Genomic DNA, 17,500 nt, shown 5'->3' with positions numbered 1-17,500 from the left:
TAAGGAAAATCGTATCATATAAATGACCTTCGCGTCTTACATAAGACGCGAACGCATAGTACGCATGCGTTAATTTTTGGCGCGCCACGTTGAATTGCCGTCGCTACAGGCAACATTCACATGAAAACGAGTCAAGAACAGAAATAAGACGCGAACGATTTATACGAGCTGTTTCTCGTTTTAGATAAGACATGTTCTTATAAATGGTACAGTTCGCGTCTTATTTTTCCTCGTATAAATGGCCCTAATATTTCGCCGTGAAACGAGTAATGTTCCGCCGACTGTTCAGCCATTTTGTTCTCACTACCAAAACAACTGAACCTCGTCCCCAGGTTTTCTCGGTTAACGGTTTAATAACCTGCAATCAGACTGCACTTTTGACGTCATTTTGACGTCATCGGTTCAATATGACAAGATAGTCCAGTTTAGAATTAAAAATTACCGCTGAATATAAACATTAACGACACATTCATGCAGGGTTAGGCTCAACGTAAAGTAACATATTCAGAAATTCTGGCAAGTAAGTGTTTGAAATTTGAATATACACAATAGACAGAGTAATAAATACGTCTTGTTCTCGTTGGAATCTGTGAATATATTACTTTAGATGGAGGTTAAGGTTGTAAAAAATGCGTCTTCACTTCTTTAATTCAGCGGTCATAGCGAACTCGAAAATGGACTATTCTGGCCAAATTTGGTAAAGAGTAGCTGGTTATGGTAAATTATGCGTGTGGTTTTAAGCAATCAGAAACGGGGAAATATTTTGAATGAATAATAATACCAATTACTCGTTGTTATTCGCGATGGCACTTGAGAAATTACCTCGTGAATGACAAATTTCTAATAGACCGTGGCTCGGTTAGCTCAGTTGGGAGAGCGCCGGTCTGCTGAGCGGGAGGTCGTGGGTTCAAACCCCGGCCGGACCAACACTCAGAGTCTTTAAATAACTGAGGAGAAAGTGCTTCCTCTGTAATAACATCTGGAAACGGTTACACTTCCTAGTCTTCTCGGATAAGGACGGTAAACCGTGACGCCCCGTCTCACAAGCCCTCGATTAAATCTGTGGGACGTTAAAGAACCCACACACTCTTCCTAAAGAGTAAGGCACGTAGTGCCCGGTGTAGTTGTCTATTTCACTTTCACACTCATGTATGGGGGCATCCTTACTCATTCCTTCATTACTTGTAAACTGCACCTTAAGCAGTCTGGCAAAGTCCCCCAAACAGTGTTGTAAATTATCCCTGAAAAGCCCTGAGGGGAGTGGACAATAAGATATTTACAATTTACAATTTACTAACAGCTTCGTGCCCAGCAAAAAATGAACTTTGAAAAACTGTAACAAAGCTGTACCCTAACAAGTTGTCAAAAACCTCAATTGTAATCCGTTTCAATCTTTTTCAACTTCGTCCATGCTTGCCTCCTACATTTGTGTTGTTTTATTATTTAGCTTCGAGCGGATAATTTTTTGCAACACTCAATTTGTTATCATTTCCTGCGCAGTCTGAATTTCGATATAATTCGTGACTTCTATCTTACTGCAAAATAACCCCTCAACTTTTTTGCCCATTGACAGTGCCACGGGATAAAAATAGCTTTGCACACCGACCGACATATGGCGCCGGAAAAGGTAACTTCTGCTCGCTGTTAATGCGAAGTTACAATTTTCAATAGACGCTTGGATCTTTATTGTTTCTTCTCAGTTTTTTCGTGACTGACCAAAGACGCCCATATTATCCTAATATCCAAAAATTACCTAAAAGACAAGAGAATTAAAATATTTTTAAACCTTTACCACTGACGAAAAAGGAAGGCCTTAAGTTGTGATTCAAACCATGGATATCAACCGAGTTTGCGGTCTTAACATTACAGAAGTTTGGTAGACTTCTCTAAAGTAGCCTGTCCACGGAGGTTTTCTAATTTTAGTAATCTTGTGATCGATAGGTTCCTTGCGGGAATGTCATATCAGAGAAATTAATAAGGTAGTAAGGTTTTACTAAGTTAGTCTCAATAAGGGACGGACCATTAGAAAAGTTATTGTGGGGGTGGGGAGCCGCAGGAATTTTTTTTTCGTTATCAAATTCCTTGTATGAATTTTTTTTAGGCCATAGCATGAATATTTTTTAGGGTTAATTGGCGTGCATGAATTTTTTTTCATTTAATTTTCCCTTGCGTGAATATTTTTTTTTGTACTTCGCCAGCCCCCCCCCCCCCCCCCCCCCGGATAAGTTTTCTAATGGTCCGTCCCTAAGAGAAGACTGTTTGGTTATATTTCGCAAGACATTGCGAGTTACCGCTGACCGCCCGCAAAACAGTTCATCCACCTTAAGGAATGAAAAACAACTACTTAAAATTGTAGCAGCTATAATGGATTCTGACGCGATGTTCAGTATTCGTGTTGCCCTGTGGGCATAACAGCCATCTTAAGTTTCGCATTACCGAACAATTTAGCACAAGCAATAGTCAGAGAGAATAAAGAAACTCAACGGACCTCAGGTGTAATTACACTATTATTACGCGGTCATTTTTTCCCTGTTCTTGTTCTTGCTTGCGTCATTACAACTGAACCGAGCACCGAACTGTTCTATTCACTGCGTCATAACGATGACCGAGCACGTACGAACAAATCCGAACAATGTCGAACGATTCCGAACAGTGACTGAGTGAAATATCAGTTCCTGTCACATGTATAGTGTATAACGGTCTTTGTGTAAGGCAGAAAAAGCGTGTAAAAAGAAATTAATTTTTGTGAAAATAAAATATCGGTAATTTCGGCAGGCTGACTATGTTAAAAACTGTATCAAATAGTGTTCGTTTTACTTTACAACTTTGGATCCTCTAGGTCGAGAGCATCTACTGCAGCTTACTGCGGCTAGAGTTCGCCTACGCAGGTCCACTGTGGGCGTCATAACCAAGAACGCCGCGAAGTAGCGACTAATATCGATCATCTCCGAATGATACGCTACTGATGCTGCTATTTCACTAAGGAAATCCCTTTTGAATGATAACAGATACTACATTTGGGGTAAACCAACCAAATTATAGCTGCTTTTGGCCTTTTGCGAAAGTAATTAGTATACACCAACTACAGTGTTACAGAGTATCAATATCAGAGTCAGCAACGAAAGACAACTTCCATACTATTTGATATTAGCCCCAAGTCAACGATAAATCACAGAAACCATAATGAATAGTCCAAGTTTAAAGATAAATTTGATTTTGCAGTAAGGACAGTTCTAAAGTGGAGAATATTCTTTAGTTTCAATATGCTTGAACAGTGCTTGAGATCACCAAAGATACGCAAAAGAGCACGAAAACGCCGGCCTGATCCGAAAGTTATCGTTAAAACTACACCTGTTTTATGCTTATTTTAAAGCGTTAATAATTGTTTTTTTTTTTTTTTTAAAAAAAAAATTGCTTGAAGGTCAGTAAAATATTGCCAGTCGCAAACTGCCGAGCCTTGAACCGACGGGAACTGAAATCGCTAGTTGTAGTGCCAAATCAGAAATTGTTCAATTAATGCAATAGTTTTACATAGAGAATACCAAACAGCTAAGAGCGGGTTGTGAATCTCACGAATATCTTGCCCCAGCCGCCAAGCTGCGCCCCTGAGACAAGTTTGCTTACTCCGCGCATGCATGCTAAAGTCTTTGTAATGTTATATATCATACGTTCACACAAATTTTGGTGACTTAAAAAAGAATTCGAGCTGATGTTTGTCAAGTTTATAGAGCGTTTACACTCACTACATGACCAGAATCTCTTAAATTTATTGGAACAAAAGAAAGCGTTTACATGCAAGAAAAGATTTTAACTCTTACAGGATATGTTTGCTACACCAGCTTGAAAGCCGTTTCATTTTATAGGAACACCAAGATGGCCGCCGTAAAGTAACGCTGTAGTCAGATGAAGCCGTTTTAAAATCTTCTTTATTTTGCTGCCCACTCATTCTCCAGTTTTTCAATGTTTCCAGTTTTCATAAATTCTTTTCGGTTATTTGCGCACGTCCACTAAGCTGTGAAGAGGTCATTTTCTAACCAGTTATTAGCAAGCCCCTTGTCATTTGCTGAAAATTGGTTAAAGTTACTCGCCCATCATGGTTAAAAATAAGATCAAGACGGTCTGAAGTCAGATAATGCCAATTGCTCCTCGTTATATATTGGCGATGGAACTTGAGAAGTTACCTTGTGAATGACAAAATTACAGCTTCGTGTCCAACAAAAAAGAACTTTGCAAAACTGTAAGGCTAACAAACTGTCAAAAACCTCGAAAATAATCTGTTTAAATCTTCTTCAAGTTTGTCCAGCTTTCCTCCTTTTGTACTATTTGTATTATTTTGTTATTTAGTTTCAACGTTTCGAGCCTTTTATCTTTTATTTTTTGTTACGCTCAATTTGTAGCATTTCCTGCGCCGTTTGAATTTCGATAGATTTCGTGACTTTGATCTTGTTCTGCAGTTTTGGCAAAATGGCTCCTTTATGGTTTGGTTTTACAGATGGACTTTTAAAAAAGGTTCTTTGGTCTGACTAGTAACGCACTTTAAATTAAAAAACAAAAGTTTCCTTGACAGCATGACGCACTTGCTATGCACTCAATGTTAAAGTTAAACTAATAGCATTATCATAACTCATATGTATTTTGTTTTCTTACGCTTTCAACTGTGACCTTGTTTTGGGAGAATTGAACTTTGGAGTTTATTTTTTGCATTTTAGGTTAATATTGTTACAATATCATTTATTGAATAGTCTAGAGGAAAACGTAGGCGTCAAAAACATGCACTTACTTTCAACGGAATGAGTTAAGATTTCGTAGAATCGCCTCGCTCCTACTGCCCACGGTAACTTTCTTTAGATTTGTTGAAACCTTTATTTTAAAATTGGTTTCAACACGATACCAATAGGTTTTGGGTAATTAACCCGTTTTATAGCACTCAAGTCAAATTGCCCGACCAAAATGGTGTGATGCTGTAGGGGCCACTAGTCGATAAACCGCACTTTTTGTCCATACCGAAATTTGCAGTTTAAGTTGCAAACACCCAGAAATAAATGGTGCGCTGATTGACCTCCAGAAAAAAAAAAATCATTCGCTTATTTAATTCACTTGTTGATACAACGATGAAATATTCAAAATGTCAACAAACATATTTCAAGATAGTTTTGTACAGTTAGTGACTCTAGCGATCACTTCGGAAATAGAGAACAAAAGAGTATGTTAAGGATTTCGGCAAGTTCACAGACCCCAGCCGGAACTGCGTCACTCATACTCCACCGACTCTGTGTAGGCAACAACTTCTTTCCGGAAGTAATTACTCGAGAAAGGAACTTGGAAATTATGGTAGAGCCTTAATATTGAAACAAATTATTCAAATTGCAAATGGATACAAACAGACTTTCTCGGGGTTTGGGGGTGAGGCTAAGAGCTTCACAATAAGTACATACTTAACATAGTCATATCATTAACTCGAATGTTCCAAGATCTTCGCTAGTGATCCGCGACACAAGTTGACTCTTTATATAAGATTGTGTTTCAGTCGCGTGGTTATAAGCCCAGTTAAGTTGAAGCTGTTAATTCACCAAAACCGGAGGATCGTTCTCTTTCACCGTTACTGGCTTGATCACGTGAACTAAGGTTGGTCAAATAATATTGCTCCAGACAGCACTAACAAGTTTACTAAAACCAGATAGCTTTCTTTTGTTGGCTATTTTTATTATGACGACAATAACTAACACTACATGTAAGTTCACTTTTCTACTTCTTTTTGGCACCACTCTTTTCCATGATCTTCGCTTTAATCATGTTTGACTTAAACGTGTTTGGTAAGGAAATGTATTTTAAAAGCATCGGCAGGGTTGTTGAAAACCTGACAATGTAATTGCGAGTTTTTGACAAAATTGGTTAGAAATGACTGTGATGAGGATTTCTTTGCTTGCGTTCTTTTGTAAACGTTTTGCAGATCAAGTTAATGTAGAATATACAGACCTATACACAAACAAGACCTATCCGAAAGGGCAACCAGACCTTCTTCACTATATAAAAGTAAATATAAATGAAGGTTGATTGGTCAAGCAAAATTTAAAAAAAAAACTTTCATCTTTAACTAAAATTGATTTGAATGCATTGTCAGAGCTGCAGGCCTCGGCAGAGCTACGCTGCTTGAACATCAGTTTTTATCTTTATTTGCAAACATCGACGAGTTTTGTGTACTATTGACTAACTGTACTTTAGAAAGGAGTGCTTATTAATCAATGGCCGCCTTACACCTGTCACGCATGGAGAATCGGTGAAAAGCAAATGATTTCACTTCAATCTACAGAAAAATCCAATGCACTTCAGTAAGATACTTTTATCCTCTTCTACCATAGTTATCAGTTGTCTTTATTCAGTTTCTGATTATTTTTTAAAAGCTATCAGTGCAAAAAATCAGTCATAGGTAACAGGCAACATGTCATTTTGTCTGCATGGGAGTGCATGCTTCTCAAGAGTTCCTTTCGATCTAGGTTCGTAGTTTGTATATATTTAACCCTATTTCCCCCGGTATACGAATTAGTCTTTGATTTGGGTGATTTTGTGAACCAGTCAAAACGAAAGCTTCGAAAAGAAAGATGGCCGGGATTAAACGAATTGTAAGATGCTCAACGTATCGTATTGCAATCTGCCTTGAATGATTGAAACAGGCAAAGAACTACCAACTTCGAGAGGACCTAGCGATATCAACAAACTTAGAGGTGATTGATTTGCCCGCAGCGTTTGGCAGTGACGGAAAAATTGCTCCATCATTTTCACAAGTCTCGTGGGACTTTATAACTGAGTTTCTTGATGGAGAGATCATTTGTCCGTTGACTGGAGTCTTGGATTAACTTGGAGTTCGTTTCTGTAATCTTGAACCGAAACGCCTTTCCTCCTTTGACGTCCTTTTTCGAATAAAATTGCGCCAAAAAATTTTAACTGGACCCCAAATGGATTTTTTTTTACCTGACTGGTGTTGTCTATTATATGGTTCACCAAAAACTGAGCAAGCACCGGTGTGAATCCATCGATCTCAAGATCATGATATGCGAGGGTGCAAATCTGAAGTTTCCCTGAGCAGCCGGCACTGAAAATTATAGGTTTCTCCGCCAAACTTTGTAGGTTGTCCAAACGACTACGATGAAAACAATGGCCACATATCTTGTCGGCCGGATCGACTCAACAGCTGTTTCGTTCTTGACGCTTTCGATGATAACGAGTTTGGCAACAACAAATACCAGGGCCAAGGCTATTTATGTTGATTTTCGGCCTCTGTCGTTCTTAGATGTGAAAGCAATTAAATACCACGCAATTTCACCGTATTTTAGAAGCCCCCTAAACAAATCTTTTCTTTAAATAGTCATCTAAATCTCATTTAATACAACATATTTTGACTATGGTTTACTAACCTTTCCAGTTGTTACCTTTAGTTTGTGGAGTGGAACCCAGTTACCAAGGAGACATACCCGGGACATACCATACTGTCCGTATTTTTCGGGTGTCCTTGCTAAGCGGGCTCTAAACAAAAACGTCACGGACACATGTTTTATCGATCTGCAGACTGAAGCAGAGATTTTTACGAGACTGAAAACGTCGTTTGATTTCTTAGCAGCAACTCATAACTAGTTCACCGTAAAGAAACCCCACGATCATTTATCATTGAAAGTCTAAAACCAAAACCAACTTTCAAAGTATTCTTGTCTTGAAAAACTACATTTTGAATCCGTGACTTTACTTTGCTCCGTCGCTTTTAGTTTGCGACTCAGCCAGGTGGACTGAACATTAGAGAGAACCTTTGAAACATCATTCGCTGTGTCTGTTAGGTTTTCACCGGTAAACTGTTCAGTTATAGACGGTGCGTAAATAAACAGTGTCCGTTAAGAGGGGTATCGATTGTTACAAGGAACAGAAATGACCTTTAAAAAACTGTTAGGCTAACATGTAGTTTCAAAAACCAAAATTGTAATCCGTGTCAATCTTCTTCAGGTTTGTGCACGACATCACGGTACTTTCTTCTGTATTTGCTGTGTCATGTATATCTTGTTCTCACAAAGAGTGGTTATTTTGATGTCAGTCACTCAATTTAGTGGCAGTTCCTTCTGTTGGAACTTCGATAAATTTCGAGAGACAGTTCCTTTAAGGACTGTCCTGTTTTGTAGCCTTCAAAAACAGCTTTGGTTTTGACTGTAAATAACAATAAAACAGAGTGATTAGACACCATAATTGCATGTCTTTCTACGATGTAAGATTCACGCATGGGTACCTTCTATGCGGAGAAACTTTGTTTTTGACAATATTTTTAACCTGCTTACCGGAAAGCATTATCACTGCAATCAGAGTGAGTCATTTTAGAGTAAATTGGCCGTGATCCATAAAATTTTTAGAAATTATATCACAATCTCTTCGATAACGTTGTCTTTGTCCAGCAGTTTTCAAGCAATTTCAATTTTAACAGTTACTTCCACTTTGCACTTTGCTTTAGTAAATGATACTGCAGGGAGGAGAAAATGCCAAAACTGACATGAAACTTCAAATAACTTCTTAAAAATGATTTACAACTTTCATTTCTCCGAGAATCCTCTACAAGTATCACCTTTTTGGTGAAATTAAAGCCCTCGTAGCGGTACAAAACCGGGCAACAATGATGTGATTGGAGTCTCATTTTTGTGAACAAACCTCATAAACTAAATTAACAAAGAAATTGCTTGAGGTTAGTTTTATTAGACGTCAAACTTGAGCTAATTGCTTCCATGCAGACAGCTGAATTGCGTTCCGGAAGGAAGGAAGGAAGTTACTGCAAGTTGTTACGCATGTGTATGATACTGATCAAAACACTGGTCTTCTTGAGAATTATAAATGAAATCAGTGTGTATAATATAGGAAAAACAAAAATCATATATATGTGGTGCGAATTGAAGATCAACCGACAACCATTTTAGATCCAAATCTTTTAAAAATTCCGGACAATAGTGGTTTTTCCCAACCATGCACCTGTCGCCTCATTCGCTACTTTCTTAATGCTCATATATTTAGTGACAGTGGGCAAACAAAATTTACCAAATCAATCTGATCTCTTGTTGCTAAACTAAAAGAGATAGAAAAGAACGAAATAATGAACTTATACATAGATTCTGTGCTGCCACTTTTTCCATCTCTCCTGTTTCTAGTTTTCGGAATTCGGCCTTGTATGGTTACCCATTTCTGCTCTAGCTTAATTCAGTCTCCTTTAAACTTCAATTTTCCATGCACTGTTTATTTGTCGCAAATCGCATATTGTTTCAACTCTGGACCATGGTGAGCAGTATTTTACGTTGGACGTCATTCGCTTGCCTCTCGAGTCATTCGGAATGTGATCCTGCCGAAACTGGTTGTAATAGGGGTCTACCTAGCAATAATAAACATACTTGATTGAAATGTCATATATACTTGAGGTTAGTACAGGATGGAAACCATAAACGTTTATTGCCACATCTTTCAGGTACAAGAAATTACAATGAAATCAAAAGAGCCACAGCAGCAACCGCAGACCACACCGACGCTGACCAGTTTTGAATGTGACCAGAGCCAGAATACCCTTTCCGGTGGCAATCAGTCCGCTGAGCTTCAGCAAGAGGCAGAAAGGTTTTCAGCTTCTGGAGCAGAGAATATTCTCGAGAACGTCAACACGGATGTCCTTTTGATGCCATCTACGCATTGTGCGAGTGTGCCTTCCTTTGGGCAGTTATTGGAAGACTCAGAGAAAAACTTTGTGGATGCATTGTTTGAGGGGACCTGGCGTTCGGTAAACCCAATTGGGTCAGACGACCTAGACAGGAAAGTGTCTTCCGCAGAAAGTATTGACTCAGAGATCTCATCCACTTGCCTGGATGCTGTAACAAGCCTTAAGGATGTGTTTGATGATCTCGTTGAAAGTGTCCTTGATGAAATGGGTGATTTCGGGCCTGGCATTGAAGGAATCACATCGTCATCAGCCACCACTAGCTCGCCATTCAGTGCTCGCCCTGGAATACCAGTGCCAATAAGTGGGTCTTTTAATGCCCAAACTATCCCCTCGGTGGACAAAAACCCTCTATATAGAAACGACAACTGGTATCAGCTTCCCAAGCCTTCGTGCCATTCAGTCGGCAATTCATTTGAGGGTTTTAACTTTGGACTAGTTGCAGGTTTACAGAATCCCTCAAGGGGGTTGATCACAGTAATGAGAAAGCTTTGCGATTTGCTAGCAAAACCGAGATCAGACCACTTGGATTCTGTCTTTGTACGTCTTCTAAACAACACCGTAAAAGAAATGGAAGATGTCTCTAAACCTCAACCCAAGCGATCAAGAAAGCAAGTCACTGAGAGACAACTGAGACAATGTGTCTTCAAAAGACAAAAGAAGAATCCCAGAGTTTATCCAATTGATAACCAATCCCGTTTAGAGCCATCTCATACTGTTCCAAGAAATTCTTATTTTCTTCCTTTGAGGTGCCACTCTTATTTGCCTGCCGTTTCCAATGCTCAGGGTAATCCCATAGAGACTGTGGACTTGACGAGTGAAGAAGACAATGCCAAGGGAAATTGCCGACCATCACAAGATGGGCCTTTAATTGCTCTAGAGGACACTGTGTCTGATTTCATGGGCGGGTTTTTTCATTAGTATCCGTCTAATCTCGTCAGAGTCATTTCCATTCTTAATGGTCATACATGCCATGCATGTTTGTTAGCTTCGTGGTAAGCATGTGTCAAGCGTCTCTATTCATGTACTTTTGTACTCGGACGCGCGTTTGTGAAATCGAATGGTTTATTTAGATGCGATCAATAATTCGTAGCTTCAAACGATTTTTGAACGCTCGTGAAATTATTATTATTAATATTATTGTTATTATTATCATTATTTGAAAACGTATGGCGTGACCATGCACTCTTCAGGCCAAGGATAACGTAGTATACGCTCGGACATTCATGACCAATAGGCCGTTGCGCCAGAGGTGCGGCTAGTTCCAGGGTGTAGGGTAATACGTCTATCCGTAGGGACCCGGCAGAAAATGAAATCAAACTGAAGGAAAAACTAAGTATCTGGCTCAATTTCTAAAGAGAAATGTTAACGATAATAATTGCGTTGGGATTTGCCAAGCAAAAGCGGATCAAACAGGGGCACCCAATGGATCTGTTCCTCAAAATATCTGTTCTTCAGGGACATTTTTGCTGGCTGGGAGATGTGGAAGAAATAATAGTCCTTGGAAGGAAAGTGTTGCTGGGAAAAAGATAATTCAGGGTGTCAGAGGGGATTTGAAGTCTAGAATAGCTGCTACGGGTTACTTGTATGGGTTACTTACCACTCAAGATCTGAATTGTGCCCTTTGAAACTTCCCAGTAAGTCAGGTTGCAGGTTGTAAGGTTGCTGGCTGGGAACTCTTCCATCAGTCTTGCTGGGAGTGAGGAACAGATAATTTTTTTCCAGCAGTCTCCCAAAATGCTTAAAATAGTCTCAGAAAACTTTATTCACGCTTTGTTGTTGTTTTTATGTCTTTTTCTCAAAATTTCTCGTTGGGTGCCCCTGATCAAACATAAACGGAAATAAGAAAAAGGGTAAACTTGTAAAACTATTTAAAGTAATACACACTTGTACCGTACACACGTTTAGAATAAAAATAAATATTTTATTAAGATCCCATTAAAAGGCTCTCTTACTACAAGACATCAATAAGGAAGCATGAACAAGTATGTAAACTATACACTTAATACAATATATTCAAGATCAGCTTAGTATAATAAAACAAACTTTTTACGCAGGCCAGTTAAGATTCTTTGCTTCACTGTTTGTTGAACCATCTTCCTGGCCCGTTCCAGACTCTAAGACTTGAAGGAATGGTCAAAACTGATGCGGAAAACGAGAGGGGGTTGGGGAGAGAGAAGATCACCGCCCCCTTCCCCACACCATGCTCGTCTTATTTTCGATTGGCTGGTTTACGCGACTTTCCTTTTATCCGAGAGCCTGGCAAAAGGCTACCAACCCCCCTGCTTTGAAAGATATATATGTCAAAGGATGCGCACAGGGATATCAGTGTACAGACGGATCAACTGATAAGAGAACAATTTCATAAATCGTAGCATAAGACGTAACAGGTTGTCTGACCTTTGAGCTCAGTCAACGCTGTATTTAGACGCCTGAACTTATATGTTGGTTTATACAATTGAGACCCATAGTGCGCCACATACCAAGTCCTGCATGTGTTACGTCACAAGACTACTGTAGACATGGATTTTAACTGAAAGAAATCACCTTATTTTGTTCCACAAAACATCATTTTTTAAGCATTACATATCATTCTATCCAGACTCTTACCACTAAATTTATCTAATGTAGCTTCACTGCTATCAGATTTATAAGCCATCCTAGTCTTAGACACCTCTTACTTGTTATTCATTCAAAATATTTCTGTCTCTGATTGGCCTGCCGCTGGTTTATTTCATTTTTTCATAACAAGCGAACTCTGACCAACTTGGCAGTTTGCAACAATTTTTAATATTGGAGGCGGAAGTAACTTCCAATAGGACACAAATTATTGGACGAATTACGTCATGCAACAATTGTAAACTGCTTTGGCTTTGTAGAGCTAGAGAACGCGAAACTGTTTGGAAGAAGTCAATTACTTAGCGAAGACTAAAACAACAGAATTTTGAATGGAAAAAACAAAGCAAATAATACACACACAAAAAAAAAGACACTGAAAATAATGTCAACTCGTTTGAACTATATTCGCTGTTGAGGAACTGTTTGGAAAATATTATAATTAATATAGCAGAAGTAAGGCCGTTGTAAACTTGGAAACATTTTTGAATGAATGGCAAAAAAATATTTGAAATGATGAATATATGAATTCATATATTTCAATGAACAGCTCCTAGTTGGCTTGTTAGCTCAATTAATGGTTAGAGCGCAGCACCCGGCCAGGTATCGCAGAGGTCACGACTCGATCTCTGCATTTAAAACAATTATTGCATTCGGCCTTGGTTTGATTATAGAAGACTATTGAGGTTCTCTAAAGGTGTTACCTGCCTCTGCCTATAACGTCCTCCTATGAATACATAATTATCCATCGGGGTTCATACAACCGTAGTTAGCCTCATCCTATAGTTATTTAATTATATTTATGTAACAAGCCATTTGCGAGTTCCCCCGGGACTCTGTATCAAAACGAGGTTAAGTGCTCAGCCTTTGATATGGGAATGATTTTTCTTTCTCATGCAAATAAAACTCATTTTCAGAGGAAGGGTTGTGCACTTGGCCTCATTTTGAAAGTGAGGCTTTGATGTGGTATTCCTTTAAGGCAACCAACTTTCAGGTTCATTGGGTAGCCTAGGAACCAAAAGGCCATGCGCATATAAGGGACATGCTTTTTTAGCTTGCGTGCAGACGCCCGTCTCCTACCGCCGCATTGGTGTATCGAAAGCTACTGCTTCGTCAAATGGTATCTAGACCAAATTCAGATTCCAACTTGAACGATTTGCCTAGCCTCCGGACATGAATTTTTCATATTGCATTCTAAAATTGGAATGGAAAACTTTTGTTTCCCATTATGGAATCCAGACTCTCGACTTATTGGTGTTATGACACTTTTCGCTGTAAGCAGAGAATCTGGATGCAGATTGGGCAGAAGAAGATCCACCCATTCACTGCAATACTCATCCAAGCAACTCGTCTACGAAATCCAGCAGAATGATATCCTGCAGATCAAACTGGGATTCGTCATTTTCGGCGTCTCCATAATTCGGCTCTTCACCATGGGAAAGTAGCGTCGTGGATGACTCAACTGTTGACGATGGTAATTCCCATGCCGTGGCCAAAGAAACTGATGATGACACTGTCGACGTCGACTGCAACGTTGATGAAGGAAATGGTGGTGGTACTGGTGGTGGCGGTGGTGGTGGCGGTGGCTGGACTCGGAGCCACTGGTTGTCTGGAATGCATGCTTCAGTATCACAGTACTCCATCACAACAGGAGAGTTCCTCAAAGGAACGGGTATTGGACTAATTCCTCCTTCCAGATCTAGACGATTCAGCGCTGTTACTTTCATATCGGCAAGGGCTTGTTCCAACAGAGGAATAACTTGCAACTCTAACTGAGATGAACTCGCCAGCCTGATAAAGGTGTTTAGGGCTTGTAAGGTATTACAAAGCACTTCCAAAGGAGGTTGAAAGGCTTGGCTACTTGTATTGAGGCTGTTAAAGTTACTAAACTGAAAGGTTCCTGGACGCATTTGTGCTTGATTGGAAAAACCATATCTGACGGCTGCTTTATCTTGGCGTGTCACAGAATCGTATGAAACCTGTTGTAGATTCTTTAGGTTGTTGTAAACAGTGTCAGAGTTAATAGTTTTCATGGTGGATATTTGCTGATTCATCTTGGGGTTATCACGAGCTATGTTAGGGGTCACTTCTATTATGGTGACTTCGTCATCTTCTTCATCTTTCGAGGAGGAGGGCTGCATTGATGGGGACCCTCTAAGACTGAAGGGCAAAACTTCCTTTTTCGCGCTGCTTTTAAACTGTTTGCAAACGTCGCAGGTCCCAGGTGTTTTCTTGCACGTTTGCAAATGACTCCTTTGCATCTTGATGTTTATACACGATGGAAGAAGGCAGTTTGGATCTAAACAGCCAGGCTGATGAACAACTTTAATTAAGTCTGTCGATGTGCTAAATCCCAGTTGGTTGATTCGTGGACTTGGTGGCATAGTTGAAATGAATACCTGAAAGGTTAGTTATGACATAGTTAACTGAGTAGAATGGTTAGGTCGCCCGTCAGACGCCTTTTGTGGGCCCGACGGTTCACAACGTTCAATAGCATTCCTATAAATTTAATCTTATTAGCCAATAAAAACGTGGCATTAAAATATTCAGTCATAATTTGTAAACAGAATACAAATGGTTGTGCAGCACCATTGATGTTTTCCGCCTTTCATAGCAATTCTAATCTATTAACTATGGTTATGAGAAACAACATTAGGGGTGGTGAATGGTACCTCGAAAAACGTGGGTATCAGAAAATGTTGGCAGGATCTCGAAATCTCGGAAGCGTTTTTGGTAAGTCTCGTTTTTGCATGGTTTGTTTTTACCTTTTTTTGAGTCCCGCAACTTTTTACCAAAAAGTCTCGGACTCGGATTTCTAACTAGGATCTCAGCGTCTCGGCGAGTCTCGGATTTTACCATTCGCCACCCCTAACATTGTCAACTAGGCAAATTGAGGCCTGGTATGGATGTTACCGTAACGCACATGTCTCGCGGCTCCGTCTCGGGACAAAATTTGCCACAGATAGAAGTTATATCATTGCTATTTCAATACTTAGCTTGAGATTCTTAATCTCCTTCCACACGTCCAGCAGTATGCAGAACTTTTGTTTCCAGTTGTAGACCGAGCAGGCGACAGAGTAGGCGTAATCGGAATTGCAGAGCGTTATAATCTACAACCTCGGACAAAACTGTTGGGACAGTTCCGTCCAACCAGTTTTGCACCATACTAACACTTCCTTTGCAGGGGCGGATCCAGGATTTTTTTTAGGATGGGGTGCACTCGTCTCTTGCTCTCCTTCAACACCAATAAACTACATAGTTTTTTTTTTTTTTGCAGAATACCAGTTGTATTAGAGAACCGCAAGTCATCTCGGGGGGGGGGTGCGCACCCCCGGCACCCTCCCCATAGATCCGCCCCTGCTTTGAACAGAAAATGTAAGCACCCTCCCGGCCACTATTCAATGTTGTTTTGCAGGGTTTCGTTTCCGGCCGGACACCGGAAGCAACGTCCGGTTGTTTGACATGTAACGGCCGGGAGTTCACGCACGAAATAATTATTTATTATCTTTTATTATTGTTGGTCAATGCAACAACTGGGCTAGGCTAATCCGGTAACCAATTCCGGTCCAGGGAACGCAGAAATTTGCATTTTAGAGAGTCCGGGGGAGAAAGTTTGTCAAGATGCTAGGGCAACATGGCTGGAACGACGAATTAAGGTTGACTTCTTTGAAAACTATACGTAGTCAAACCAAAGAGGAGGACAAATCGATAACATTTTCTCTCGAACATTACGCACTTGTTACTCTGTATTTCTCCGCGCACCCAGACTTGTTCTCAGTCAACCTTTCTTTATATCTTCTCCTTTGAACGCTATGAACATCGAGTTATTCAAATGTTTTACACCACTTTGTTTGCGTACTACGTAGCGCAACGACGATCGATTTTTTTTAGTTTCCGCTCAGGCAGTGAAAATTCACCGTATGTTAAGAAATAATCAATTATTGTATTAATGCTTAGCTAAAGAGCGTGTTATACTCCAAGGAAAGAACCGAACGTGTAAATACTAAACGCCGCACCGAGTACTCTCGGCTTGCAGTGCATGAGTGTCTGAATAAGCGCAGTGCAACAAGATAAGGCTTGTAAAATAACCAGCATAACCCGTTTAGTCTAACTGGTTATCTGAAATTTTAAAATGCAACCAATGGATGAACTGATTAGAAATTCAAAAGAATGAAATATCCTTTACCTTAAGCTCCCCTGGAACACAAAGACTCTCCGAAGTGCATTTACATTTAAAAGGAAAAGTTACCTGTATTTATACACTTTTCACTTGTTACTAAACAAAGCTCCCGACGTGTATTTCCTTGATTTTATGATGTAAGGTCTTTGGAATGTAAGTACATTGTAAGAATGTAAGTTTGTAATTTTACAAATTTAATCGTTCGGAACAGTTGAACAATATATAGTTTTTGTTAATTTTCTCACTTCGTTGTGGTGTACATGTATATTACATATATTTTCGGAAAATCTGTTTCACTGACCTGATTTCATATTGTTTCCAATTTATCATCAATGTATAACCGCAGGCGGTGTGCGTCACGACCCACAAAGGTTCATGGGTAAAACTGTTGCTGTGCCTCATTTCAATCGTGACGCGGTCGAGTTCGCATCTTGTAAGAGAAATGAATCAAACCCAGCGATCAAAACACTGCTGCCTTTTCCGAAAAACACTACGGAAGAGGGCGATTTCGAGAATTTTCAAGATCTCATAGTGGCCTTAGATGCTTGCTATTGGCTTCACGAGACAATTTCAAGAAGTTTATCGCGATTCGGAGGCGATCGTGCGATGTAGCCGACTTTGAGCGGAGAATAATTTCCTGCTTCTCATAAGATTTTATGTACTGTTTGGTTTATATGTATGTTTTTGTCTCATGGTGAAAGAGATCTGTAGTTCATACCTGGATTTGCCTGACTAAAAAAAAATTCGTCCATTAGAAGTGTTTATATATTTGATGGACTTTGTTACCGGCAAAGCAGGGGGAGGGCGTGCAAACAGCAAGGTGAGAAATCGTCTCTCATAACAATTTTATTTTCATCGACAAGTTTATATTTTTTTGAAAACAGTGCCCGTTTGAAAGCCTTATGCGCAAATAAACCTTCTATCAGGCAAGGGGAAAACAGACCGAAAGAGCCGAACAGCTGCAGCACAATCGGAATTTCACC

The 17,500-nt window shown here is 39.7% G+C and overlaps 3 protein-coding genes and 1 non-coding gene across 4 annotated transcripts in view; 2 read left to right on the top strand and 2 right to left on the bottom strand.

The window, feature by feature from the left end:
- LOC140949281 (uncharacterized) overlaps window positions 1–17,500 on the bottom strand; it is a 178,400-nt gene that overhangs the window by 27,554 nt on the left and 133,346 nt on the right. The window lies entirely within an intron of this gene.
- Trnas-gcu (transfer RNA serine (anticodon GCU)) lies at window positions 853–926 on the top strand. The gene has a single exon. It is a non-coding gene; the product is annotated as a tRNA-Ser (tRNA).
- LOC140948117 (uncharacterized) lies at window positions 9,446–10,642 on the top strand. Its single transcript, XM_073397344.1, has one exon. The coding sequence runs from the start codon at window positions 9,446–9,448 to the stop codon at window positions 10,640–10,642; it is 1,197 nt and encodes a 398-aa protein (XP_073253445.1).
- LOC140948656 (uncharacterized) lies at window positions 13,666–16,605 on the bottom strand. The gene is made up of 2 exons (XM_073397927.1): window positions 16,524–16,605; window positions 13,666–14,736 (listed from the first exon to the last, which is right to left on the bottom strand). The coding sequence occupies exon 2, from the start codon at window positions 14,719–14,721 to the stop codon at window positions 13,672–13,674; it is 1,050 nt and encodes a 349-aa protein (XP_073254028.1). The 5' UTR covers window positions 14,722–14,736; window positions 16,524–16,605; the 3' UTR covers window positions 13,666–13,671.

The sequence above is a fragment of the Porites lutea genome, chromosome 9, assembly GCF_958299795.1.
Source record: "Porites lutea chromosome 9, jaPorLute2.1, whole genome shotgun sequence".
In the NCBI taxonomy this organism is placed as follows: domain Eukaryota; kingdom Metazoa; phylum Cnidaria; class Anthozoa; order Scleractinia; family Poritidae; genus Porites; species Porites lutea.
The sequence above is the reverse complement of the archived record's forward strand: the minus strand, read 5'-3'. Positions and strand labels throughout refer to the sequence as shown.

Bases quoted from the DNA above. Each gene is read 5' to 3' on its own strand.
- LOC140948117 (XM_073397344.1), top strand. From the start codon at position 9,446: ATGGAAACCATAAACGTTTATTGCCACATCTTTCAGGTACAAGAAATT.
- LOC140948656 (XM_073397927.1), bottom strand. From the start codon at position 14,721: ATGCCACCAAGTCCACGAATCAACCAACTGGGATTTAGCACATCGACA.